This window comes from Sapajus apella, unplaced genomic scaffold (genome assembly GCF_009761245.1).
Source record: "Sapajus apella isolate SASKATOON/1434 unplaced genomic scaffold, GSC_monkey_1.0 scaffold26, whole genome shotgun sequence".
Taxonomy (NCBI): Eukaryota; Metazoa; Chordata; class Mammalia; order Primates; family Cebidae; genus Sapajus; species Sapajus apella.
In genome coordinates this window covers 8311374-8324475 of record NW_022436966.1, presented here as the reverse complement: position 1 = coordinate 8324475, position 13102 = coordinate 8311374, and the positions used below count along the sequence as shown (strand labels likewise).

At 39.4% G+C, this 13102-nt stretch overlaps 2 protein-coding genes across 4 annotated transcripts in view; one reads left to right on the top strand and one right to left on the bottom strand.

Moving 5' to 3' along the window:
• Positions 1-3062, top strand: part of CEP68 (centrosomal protein 68) — a 28720-nt gene extending 25658 nt beyond the window's left edge. For all 3 annotated transcript variants that reach the window (XM_032291946.1, XM_032291943.1, XM_032291944.1), the window contains one exon: positions 66-3062. The gene's annotated coding sequence lies outside the window, so the exon portion shown is untranslated. The remainder of the gene's footprint in view (positions 1-65) is intronic.
• RAB1A (RAB1A, member RAS oncogene family) overlaps positions 2909-13102 on the bottom strand; it is a 40350-nt gene continuing 30156 nt past the window's right edge. Inside the window, exons 4-6 of the mRNA XM_032291947.1 lie at positions 7010-7105; positions 4987-5118; positions 2909-4730 (exon numbers count right to left, since the gene is read on the bottom strand). Coding sequence (XP_032147838.1) covers positions 4533-4730; positions 4987-5118; positions 7010-7105 — 426 coding nt within the window. The 3' untranslated portion in view covers positions 2909-4532. The remainder of the gene's footprint in view (positions 4731-4986; positions 5119-7009; positions 7106-13102) is intronic.

Below are 13102 nucleotides of genomic sequence, written 5' to 3'. Positions count from 1 at the left end.
ATGAAGTTGCTGTTTCTTTCTCTACAACATTATGCCTGTTACAGATGCTGCTTTTTCCCTTTCAGGCATCCTCTCAGGCAAATGCAACCTGTCAGCCAAACACAGGCTGGTGAGAAAAAAAAACCTTCAAGTCCTTGCAAGAGTCATTCAACACTGAAGTCAAGGGGGAAAACTTCAATATACTAGCTTTAAAATGCCTTTCTCCTCCCTGAATGGAGGGCTGTTGATTTACTATTTTTATTTACAATGAATCCTTCCAAACTAAGGTTTTCCTTTTGGTGCTTCTCCACAAAGAGCGTGTAGCTTTGCAATTTTTGATAAAATAAGACGTCTTGCCTTCCCCTCTATCCCATTAAAAAACAGCAGACAAAGCTCAAACTGTTCCACCTGGTAAGGTCATTTACCAAGGGCTGGTGGAAGGTTCTGAATACTCCATATTCTCAGGCATGTAAGAGGACCCAAGAGACTGAAAAAAGCCAATGGCTGGCCAGAAACCTTGGGTCTTTTCATAAAAGGAAATTTGGGCTTGTCAATCCGTCTTTGAAGATTCAGGTAGAAAGAAGAGACTTTAACCCTTTGTCTGCAAAAGAAAAAGTATTAAATGACTAACAGATTACTTTGGGAGATTATGACACCTTTTGCCATCTTCAGGGCTGATGTCTTTGGTTTCCTGGCTAACCAGTTTCTGATAAGAAAAGTGTCAGGGACTTGGGGATCTGCAGCCATGCTTTAGCATGGCTGTGGAGCTAATTATCAAGCTTAAGGGCACCTTTGGGAGGACTCATCCCTTCACACCTAGTCTCCCTTGGAAGAGCAGTCCAGGCTCAGAGAAGGGAATGGATAGGATGACACAGTACAGTACAGAAACTAAAGCTGTCAATAGTGAAGAAAATGGGAATTCTTTGTTGTTTTGGCACTGACACATAAGTACTTTGATAGAAAAAACTCGATCAACCATTCGAAGCATCAATTCTATAGCTTTTTGAAGAAAAATGATCAGTTATTGCTGGTAAAACTGCAGAGTCTACAGAAAAGCACTTTTAAAGTTCTGTTTGGGCCATGAATGAACCTAGAAGGAGGAAAGCACAATATAACAATGGAAACTAAAGTCCTATTATTAATGTGACTTTTTTTTGCTTCAGAATTTCTCAGACTTTATAGTCACTGGAAAATAGCCATTAAATTCTTTAAAGATTAGCTCTTCCAACAGTAGCTGCACATAAAATGCAGTATTTCAAGTGCCTGATGCTGCTGCAGTATGCTTTATCATAAATAATGCTTAAGGGCATGATCAAAATTAAAATGTCTTATGACTGCCATATTAATCTTAGTTCCATACACAGTGAGACTTTAAAAGAGAAAAACCACTCTAACAAATAATTGTCCATTATAAACCTGTATGTAAAACATTCTTAAAAACCTAGAATTGGTTAAAAAGGCAGAGATGTCCGACAGCCTCTTAAATTGATCAGTTTCACCTTCTCTTTGATGTATATTTATAAATAGGAACATGCCCTTCCACTAAGTATGTTACTGAATAGCCCTTAAGAAATTAAACCCATTTATTTACTGATATTTGACAGGCATAGAAGTGTATTAGTTAGCATAAAAGTTGGAGATGAAAACCCTACAGAAAGAAACTGGCCAATACTAAACTAACTGAATGCAGAATGTGGCACTGTATTCCCATTCAACCAATAATCAGCTTCAACTGACAGGCATTTTCACAGAATGTTACACAATACCGTTTCCCAAGAAAGTGTTACTTACCTAGAGATGCTCTAAGGTATTTTTGTTCATCCTCTGAATCAGGTGTGACTAAAGGGTGCTAGTTCTGGACCTGGCTGCGAATGCTGCTGAAGAGTATCAACACAACTGTTAATTATACAGCCGTGCTTGAAGACTTCCCTTAAAACTCAGGCTGAAATTGTTTCCACCTAGTAAGAAACATGGCCAGGTTAGAGTCAAGTAGCTGAGCTTGCTAAATGCACTGTGGTGCCACACTGGAATAACTTAGTAGTCCCTGAAAATTAATGGAAATTGAATCCATAGGTAAGTGATGATATTCAAAGCTCGATCGGCAGTTTCAAGATCTGGGTTCTTGGAGATCCATGGGTAGCTCAGCAAATGGAAGGTGATGTCAATACAGGGCTATTTTGAAGCTTAGGTGGGAACGGAGCACAAGGTTTGATGTACAATATGCTGGAAAGGCAAGATACAGGCTAAGGGAAATTCAATCCAAGGTCAAAGAATAGGAAATTACTGCTCGGACCATAATGACTATCATTCTGAAAGGATTTCCCAGAGTTTGCAGCTGCTTAGATTTAGAACACTCTTCACTATGTAAACTAATTTATGGCAGCACCTTATATTTAGAAGAAGTGATAATACCCTTTACTAAGTGAACAGATTATTAAAGCCCATAGTAGCCTTGAATTGTTTGTTTGTACTTGAAAATGGGAGTATGAAAGGGGAATATATTTTTTCCAAAACTGTGTTTATTGGCAAATTGTGAGGCATGCTGAACTATGTTGTTGTAAATCCCAATCTTTACTGCCATGGGGGAAAGGATGCTGGAATTTTCCAAATGAAGTCTGTAAGTAATACCCATCTTAAGTTCATGTAATGTTTCTGCTAACTCACCAATAAGAAGCTGACGATTTAAACAAATTTTACTGTATAAAACTGAAGTGCATGGTATGGCATCAGAATATCTTGACATTTGTTTTGTGTCATTTAGCTACTTTAGAAAATAGTTTTCTGAACTCTTTCCCCCTTTATACTGTATTAAGGCAAAAACAAAACTTTTGAAGCATTAAAGATCTTCACCAAAATAACTATTGGTAACTTCAGGAATTTGTCAGTTGCCTTATGTGAGGATGAATAGATCCACCAAGCACGCCTATAATACAAAGTAAACTATGATTTTTATTGTGAAATTTTCATAGATGGAAAATTGAATATTCTGTCCATTTCATTTTACAGTTATCTTACCACTTATTTTTGTACCATGTATTTCAATTGCCTGTTTAGTGAAAAATAAAAATTAAAAAACCTATTAATTTTTGGCTTGTTTTTAGCTTAAATTTTATCATGAAATTAAGGAGCCCACAACAAAATGTGTTGCCAGCAGCCATATCCCAAGCTGCTGTGTGAAGAATGTTTTGGATGCTACTTCAACCTAACAAACAACCTTTGACCTCAGTCACCTTAAAATGCTAGTGTGGGCAGATTTTTCATTCCTCACCATTAAAAAACAAACAAAACCCCTAGGATCTTGAAGGTCCTATTTAAGAAAATCTTCATACATGCAAAATGTCACGAAAATATACTTCCCTCAATTATCATTACCATCCAGGATTCATGTTTTAATTTTTAGGAATATAATTTCTAAAATTAGAGCAATAAACTTCCTGTGTCCTATCTTAATGCTTAAACCCTCCTCCAACATCAAGTTAAGCAACTGTGGAGGATAAAATAGTGGAATCTGACTGAAAACATGGAGGAAAAACATTAGCACACGTTAGTCTGATCATTTGCCAATTAGGAAAGGTATGCTGCTTTCCACCTTTACCACAGATGCATTCATGAAATATTGATTAATGAAGCCACTTCAAATTGTTTTAGAGAAGGATCAGAGATAATGGGCTAGATAGCATACATTCTAAACTTGTTTTCCATACAGTTTGAGCTCCCTGAACCACTAAAGTTGGTTAAATCCCTACACAGCACAGAAGTCTAAGTCATTTTATTGGGCGTATTATCTAGAAAGCAAATACTGGATGCTGCTCTACAATAGGTCTTGAATGCCTTAGTTGCGCTGTGCACACACAAATGGCTGTGTTGAATATAATGCAAGGCTCTGTTTCCCTTTAACCATAAGAATTAAAACAATATTTATCACCATACAGTTTGATATTACTTCCAATAAGTACAATATTTATTAAACGTATCTTCAGTTGTTTTGTTACATAGTGTGCAACAAATTACAATATTCTGCAGCCACAAATTATATGCAGAGTATGAAGAAACTATTAATCAGATAGTGTAATCTTTCCATTTATAACTCTACAAGGAAGAACTAGCAAATCAGATCTTACATATAACATCTCACTAAACTTTATGCATGGAAAGTGACAGACACTGCTTGTGCTGTTTGATACAAAATGGCTGAACTTCATCTTCAGAAGACTAAACCTGACATCTAAACATGCCAATATAAACATCAAAACAAAATATATTCTAACCAACCACGGGAAACAGTCTGGTATCAGGAAAGCAACAAGGATTACACACATTATTTTATAAACCAGCACACAAAGGTTTAAAACAGTTCTGAAAATGAAGTTAGCTGTCTTGAGTCAAGGGAATAAAAAAAAGTCAGTATTGACCATTTACAATCTCTGACCTTTGTGGAGACGGTAAGAATCTGTTGTAGTGCAGCTACATACAGTACAATTCAGGCAATTTTGTTTTTTCACTTGGGTTCAGATTGCAAATTCATTGCTGTGAGAAAAGTACGGAGGCAAATTTTAGCAGCAACCTCCGCCTGACTGCTTGACTGGAGTGCTCTGAATTTTAACATTGGACTTCTCAGCACCACCAGCTGTTGCTCCAGGACCCATTCGCTTTTTAATCTCAGCTGCCATCGTCATGAAAGACTGTTCTACATTCGTTGCATTCTTAGCACTGGTTTCCAAAAATGGAATTCCAAGGGAATCAGCAAATTCCTAAGAGAATAATGAGGCAAAATTAACACTGAAAAATCTTTTCCAGTAATTCTTAGTGCATTTCTATCATCCACAATGGAGCGTGAGGAACTAAGTTCACTGGATCTAAACAGATGCTACACAAATTGTCACAGTCAGAATAGTCTAGTGCACATATTTTTTAAAGTTAAGGTGGCTGTGGCCTCAGAATGACTGCATAACCCATACATAATTCAACACCTTCAAATTCAGTATGAAAATTAAACTTGAAACATACCTTTGCTGTTGTGTAGTCTACTACTTTCTTTGTGGTCAGATCACATTTGTTCCCTACCAACAATTTGTTGACATTTTCACTGGCATAACGATCTATTTCCTGCAGCCACTGTTTAACATTATTGAAGGACTCCTAAAAAGACATTTCAAAGTTTGATAATACAGTTCTGGAATAAACAGAAACATCCTTCCTGACCTAACAGACAAATAACAAAAGAGCTAGTGAGACAACGCTAGCTACAAAATAACCACTCCTAAGGAGTGAAGGGATTTTTTTCTTTTTTGAGACAGTCTCGCTGTCACCTATGCCTGAGTGCAGTGGCACAACCACAGCTCACTGCACCCTTCACCTCCCAAGCTCAAGCCATCCTCCCACTTCAGCCCTCTGGACAGCTGAGACTACAGGTACATGCCACCATACCTGACTAATTTTTTATTTTTTTGTATAGACAAGGTTTCACTATGTGGCCCAGACTGGTCTCAAACTCCTGAGCTCCAACAGTCGGCCCACCTTGGCCTCACAAAGTGCTATGTATACAGGTGTTAGCCACTGTGACTGGCCATAAACAGATATATTAAAATGACTATAAATATCTAAATGATAACAAGCTAGAATTTACAGGCTAACGACGAAAATATCTTATTTGAAAGGGAAATACAGCTTAAAATTAAACTGCAGCTCAGGCAAACCCAACTGTTTCGGAATATGCAATTTAAATGTACTAAAAAACGTGGTTTTGAAATTCGAAAAAAAAATTTTTTTTGAGACAGAGTCTTGTTGTCATCCAGGCTGGAGTACAGTGGCATGATCTCGGCTCACTGCAATCTCTGCCTCCTGGGTTCAAGTGATTCTCCTGTCTTAGCCTCCTGAGTAGCTGGGATTACAGGCGCACACCACTACGCCCAGCTAATTTTTGTATTTTTAGTAGAGATGGGGTTTCGCCATGTTGGCCAGGCCGGTCTCTTAACTCCTGACGTCAGGTGATCCACCCACCTCGGCCTCCCAAAGTGCTGGAATTACAGGTGTGAGCTACCGCACCCAGCCTGAAATTTGATAAAATTTTGGTTTATGAATAAGATGACCTACTGTTACTAGAGATGTCAAAAGATATTATTAAATAAAGATACTCATTTTCTTTTCCACAGTCATATTTAGAGGAGGAATGTTTTCATTTAAAAATCTTTCATGGTAATATGACTAAATATTTTTGAAACCAGCATCATTTTTTTCTCCTGCAGATATCATCCACCCAGCACTTCTAATGGCACTGAATCTAAATGTCTACATGTAAGTTATCTCTAATTAACTATGATTTCATATTTGAGATAAGATTTAACATATGCCAAAAGAAAAAGAAATTCCAATTTTGAACATTTATCTTTGTCCTTTTATTGATAGAAAGGACAAGTTTCTAAGTTTCTGATTTAAAACAACAACAACAAAAAAAACTAGTTATGGTCCCTGGACCACATGCTTTACACTGTTCCACATTGTTCCCTCCACTGCCCTGCCTTCTCTCACAGCTAATCTTCAGATACTCTTTCTCATACTAAGACCCTCCTACAGCCTCTCCTATTCAAATCTTTATTTCTGAACCACATCCTCAATAGGCAGAAACCTCCTAATCCCACTTTTGGCCATTTGGATGGACAAATTCTAATTACCCGTCCATATTCCTGTTGATACTTAACATCAAGAACACAGTATAAACCCAGCACCTCACGATATCCCTACAAACTCTTGCGTATATGTTAGTGTCTTGGCTATTTGATCAAAGTTATTTAGTTGATAATAAATACAATGGGAATCCCTTGAAAGCAAATATAAAACTAATTACTAATGTTCTATTTATTACAGGAAAACAAATGTCTTTTAAGTGATTCACATTTATATTTGAGAGTGGACAAAAATTTCTACCATAAAATTAATACTGATGGCTTATTTGTGAAACAAATATTCTGACATTAATAGAATAATGACTTCCTACTTTGTCACTGTAATACAATCTCCTCTTGGAACTTACCTGATCTGTCACATCATACACAACTATGATGCCATGGGCTCCTCTGTAATAACTGGAGGTGATTGTTCGAAATCTTTCCTGGCCTGCTGTGTCCCACTATTACAAAACAATCAAGAAATCCAAACAAATCCATTAAAATAAAGTTGCGGAAAAGTGTAGGAGGGCAAGAAAATAGTTTAGTTTTCATAACTGTGGAGATTATCAGGATGTGACATAGAAACATTAGTCCTCAACTCATACCACTAAATTGCATGGTAATAAGTACCTGAAAGTCCAGAAAAGAAGGCAGTACCTACAATTGAGCTTGCGATGATACTCAAATTACAAGCTGTTGACAGCAGGAACTATGTCATACTTTTCACATTCCCTACTGCCTTTAACACTGTGTTTAGGTATGCCACTGGCCTAAAGCCCTTGAACACAGAACTCTCCCATATAAGACAAACTTACTTGCCAGCACATTCTACCATGATTAAAAGCACTGCAGGGACCTAATTCAGATAGTTACTAGCCAAGACAGAACTTTAGTCATCTCAAGCAGCTGTCTTATTTTCCCCCTCTAAAGCAGGGTCTTATTCTGTCATCCAGGCTGAGTGCAGTGGCATCATCAGAGCTCACTGCAGCCTCAATCTCCCTAGCTCAAGCAATCCTTTCACCTCAGCCTCATGGTAGCTAAGACTACTGGCACATGCCACCACCACACCTGGCTAAGTTTTTTTTTTTTTTTTTTCCCCCATAGAGATAGGGTCTTGCTATACTGCCCAGGCTGTTCTGAAATTCCTGGACTCAAGCAATCCTCCTGACTCAAGTCTCCCAAAGTTCTGGCATTACGGGTATAAGCTACAATTCCTGGCCAGGTGTTGTCTTCATCCTAGAGAAAACAATGTAAGGAAGATGATTCCAAATACTTCTATAAAATGTATTTTAAGAGCAATTTACTGCACTTCAACCACTTAGACTCAAACTCCAAAACAAATGCTAACTTCATTGCATTATAGTTCTGGGTTTTAAAAAAGCTGTTGGGGTCGAATGTGGTGGCTCACGCCTGTAATCCCAACACTTTGGGGAACAAAGGCAAGTGGATGATGAGGTCAGGAGTTCAAGACCAGCCTGACCAACATGGTGAAACCTCATCTCTACTAAAAACACAAAAATTAGCCGGGTGTAGTGGCACACACCTGTAATCCCAGCTACTCAGGAGACTGAGGCAGGAGAATCGCTTGAACCCAAAAGGCGGAGGTTGCAGTGAGCCAAGATAGCTCCATTGCACTCCAGCCTGGGCAACAGAGAGACTCTGTCTCAAAAAAAAAAAAAAAAAAAAGAAAAAACAAAAAAACTGTTAGCCAGGTGCAGTGGCTCATGCCTGTAATCCCAGCACTTTGGGAGGCCAAAGCAGGAGGATCACTTGAGACCAGAAATTGGAGACCAACCTAGGCAACATAGCAAGAACCAGTCTCAACTAAATTTAAAAAATTAGTTGGGCATGGTGGTGCACACCTCTAGTTGCAGCTACTCAAGAGGATTGCTTAAGCCCAGGAGGGTGTGGTTGCAGTGCCACTGCACTCCAGCCTATGGGGACAGAGGGAGACCCTATCTCTTAAAAAACTTAAAACATCTAAAAGCAAACTCAATTTTTAGATGTAAAAAGCCTTGTTTTTGTTTTTTGGTTTTTTTAGAGATGGAGTCTCGCTCTGCCTCCCAGGCTGGACTGCAATGGCTCGATCTCAGCTCACTGCAACCTGACCTGGCAGGTTCAAGCAATTCTCCTGTCTCCGCCTCCCAAGTAGCTAGGATTATAGGCACCTGCCACCAAACCAGGCTAATTTTTGTATTTTTAGTAGAGATAGGGTTTTACCATGTTGGCCTGGCTGATCTTGAACTCCTGACCTCAGGTGATCCGCCTGCCTCCGCCTCCCAAAGTGTTGGGATTACAGGGGTGAGCCACCACACTGGCCGAAGCCTTGGTTTTAACAAGGGGAATGATCGTTTTGTTGGAGTACTCCTAGGCTGGGTGTGGTGGCTCACTGCTGTAATCCCTGCACTTTGGGAAGCCGAGGCAGGTGGATCACCTGAGGTCAGGAGTTCAAGATCAGCCTGGCCAACATGGTAAAACCCCATCTCTACTAAAAATACAAAAAAATTCACTGGCAGCATTGTGCCGTTTTTTTTTTTTTTTAAAAAAAAAAGGAAGAAGAAATACAAATAAAGATTTAAAAAAGGACAAAGTAAAAAAAAAAGAATACAAAAAATTAGCCAGGCATGGTGGCGGGTGCCTATAATCCCAGTGGCCTGATCTCAGTTCACTGCAATGTCTGCCTCGAGGGCTCAAGCTATTCTCCTGCCTCAACTTCAACTTTGTATGCAATTCTCATTACCTTCATAATCAGAGTAATTTTTTTCCCCATGTTTGTCTCTCCCACTGAAATAAGAGCTCCTCCTAATGGGCTATGTTTTATTCATATCTGTAACCTCCATGTCCCTGGTGTAATGTAGGTATTTTCATAAAGCCTCATGAATGAACAATCACAGAAAGAGGACTTCCATGGTGTGCAACGGACTCAGTGCCTGCTCTACCTTGCTGAATGTTTTGTAATCCAACAAAACTCAGATAAAGACCCAGATGTCACACTTGAACAGGAAAAGCTGAAAGGAAAATATAATTAAAATATAAACCAACAGAATCAAGATTTTTGAAAAGATCTAGAAAACTTGAAGGATTACTGAAGCCAAGCAAGAGGAAATGTTAAGATTAAAAGTAAAATCCTATGTTTAGATTTTTAAAACATCAGTCACAGAAGTGTAAAAAAGACCCCGCCAAGTCTCCAGGGCAGGAGAGAAATACTGAGAAGGCCATGCAGTGTTAAAAAAAAAAAAAAAAAAAAAAAAAAGACCCCACCCCTTTTTTATTTTGAGACAGGGTCTTCCTCTGTTGCCCAGGCTAGAGTGCAAAGACGTGATCTCAGCTCACTGAAACGTCCATCTCCTGGGCTCAAGCAATCCTCCCCGCTCAGCCTCCTGAGTACCTTGGACTACAGGCACACACCACCATGCCTGGCTGATTTATGTGTTTTTTAGAGACAGAGTTTTGCCATGTTGCCCATACCAGTCTTGAACTCCTGAGCTCAAGTGATCTGCCTGCCTCACCCTCCCAAACTGGGATTACAGGGGTGAGCCACTGAACCCAAACAAGACCCTTTTTTTTTTTTTTTTGTTTTTGTTAGACGGGAGTTTCGCTCTTGTTACCCAGGCTGGAGTGCAATGGCGTGATCTCGGCTCACCGCAACCTCCGCCTTCTGGGTTCAGGCAATTCTCCTGCCTCAGCCTCCTGAGTAGCTGGGATTACAGGCACGCGCCACCATGCCCAGCTGATTTTTTGTATTTTTAGTAGAGACGGGGTTTCACCATGTTGACCAGGATGGTCTCGATCTCTTGACCTCGTGATCCACCCGCCTTGGCCTCCCAAAGTGCTGGGATTACAGGCGTGAGCCACCGCGCCCGGCTCAAAACCCCTATTTTAATTAAAAATAAGCAAATCAAAAACCTTAAGACCCAAACTAGTAAATAATATGGCTACGGACACAGTAAATGGTTATCTTTGGTTAATAAGAAAGGGCCATGAGCCCTTGAACTTCAAGAGAGAAATTAATTCGGACTTCAAATCAAGACAGGATTTACCTCATGTTACATCTTATATTTAAGAAATCAAATTTAATAAAAGGCATCTATAAAATGTAAGAATAACCCAAACTGCACAAGGTTCTGAAAACATCATTACAGAAAAGAGTGAGGAACTTCAGAGGTAGAAGAAAGGTTGTGATAAGATCAACCCAAAGGGCAGCCTACCAATAGAAGAGGAACTAATCTGATTCAGGCAGCTCCACAAGGCAGAGGAGTAAGAATAGACAGAAGTAAAAGAAAACAGGCTTCAGCTCAATATAAAGAATTAACATGTCTCTAAAAGAATCATGGAGTGAGCTGAGATCATGCCACTGCACTCTAGCCTGGGAGACAAAGTGAGACTTTGTCTCAGAAAAAAAAAAAAAAAAAAAAAAAGGAATCACTGAGAATAAATAAATAAAAATAATTGGTAACTAGAGATTTTGTGTGGTTTTTCTGCATATTCTGCAAAGATGAGGTTTTGCCATGTTGCCCAAGCTGGTCTCAACCTTCTGAACTCAGGCAATCTGTCCATCCACCTTGGCCTCCCAAAGTACTGGGATTTTAAGTGTGAACCACAATACCCGGCCAGCCACTGTGCACCCAGCCTTGTTTTGTTTTTGGGACAGGGTCTCACTCTGTCACAAAGACTGGAGTACAGTGGTACGATCGTACCTCACTGCAGCCTTGAAGTCCTGGGCTCAAATGATCCTCCCACCTCAGTCTCCTGAGGAGCTAGGACTATAGGCATGCACTACCACATCTGGCTAATTTTTTTTTTTGGCGGGGGGAGGGTAGAGGTGGAGTCTCTATGTTGGCCAGGCTGGTCTTGAACTCCCAGTCTCAAGTGATTCTCTGACCTCGGCCTCCCAAAGTGCTGGGATTACAGGCCAGCACCACTGTACTTCAGCCTGGAAGACAAAGCAAGACTCCATCTCAAAAAAAAAACAAAATGTTCAAAAGCAGGCTGCAGGCATGGAAAAGAAATTCCTATTTGATGAAAGACAGGGCCAGGCGCAGTGGCTCACACCTGTAATCCCAGCACTTTGGAAGGCCGAAGCAGGCAGATCACCTGAGGTTGGGAGTTCGAGGCCAGTCTGACCAACATAGAGAAACCTCGTCTCTACTAAAAATACAGAAAAATTAGTTGGGCATGGTGGCACATGCCTGTAATCTCAGCTACTTGGGAAGCTGAGGCAGAAGAATCACTTGAACCTGGGAGGTGGAACTTGTGGTGAGCCGAGATCACGCCATTGCACTCCAGCCTGGGCAACAAAAGTGACTCCTTGTAAAAAAAAAAAAAAAAAAAGATGAAAGACAAACTAAGAGTGTCCTATAAGATCCCTTCCAGCCACAGGAAAGTAACAAAATATGAATGTTTCACACACAAATACACACCCATATCTTATGAAGACTAATGATCACACATATCATATCCATATATATATATATATATATATATAAAATATGATATCATAACTCCATATCAGAACTTTAAACTACAATAGTTTAAACTACAGTTTTGGGTAGATCTTTATGTACTCTTTATGGTGCCAAATAAAAAGCTGGCACTTTACTCATATAGTGGGAAAAAATGTGGAAGGTAATTTGTTCACTGATTGAAAGTAATTCAAGCTATTTCTGAAAACTAAATCTTTGCAAATCCTAATTTGACACATCAAGTGTGTTTACTTGTATCAATATCCACATCCACCTATATTTTGTCACATACCTTCTTTTCCTCATCAGAATCATATGAAGAAAAGAATCATATAACAAAAAGGAGCAACTTAACCCATCAAACACCCATTTATCTGGGCATGTCATATCATAGTAGTATCATATCATAAGCAGTATACACTGCCCAAAAGTTTACAAAGGCTTTCACATGTATTGTCACATACACAAAGCAATTAGATTTGGTTCTCACAGCTATCTTATAAATTAGTAAATCAGGTGTCATCACACTCATTTTAGAAAGGAAACTGGGTCTCAGGGTTACTTCAGACTTTTCCCGCAAGACACAAACCCATGATTCTCTAACAAGTAAACACCAGAACCAAGTCAACAAATCTAAGTCTTCTGACTCCCAATACAGGACTCCTTCTAGTTCCATGTGTCATTAGTTCCATGAAAAGGGGCAGTCACTGGTTTCCTGTGTTACATCATGCTAACGGCCTACTCTGAAAAATGCTGACTTATTTTTTAAAAGACCATAGATATGTCCACATTGACAGGACTCAGACCCATACTGAAGAGACACAACTATTACAATTGCCTATATTTAATTGGGGGCTGAGGTATAAAGATGGATAAGGGGGATAGGATGGCACAGGGACACAAAATATCGAAGACAGAGCTTCAGTTACTTGGTTCTACCAGTAACTGTAGGCAAGTCATTAAATTTTGCAGCATTCATTTTTTTGAGCAGTAAAA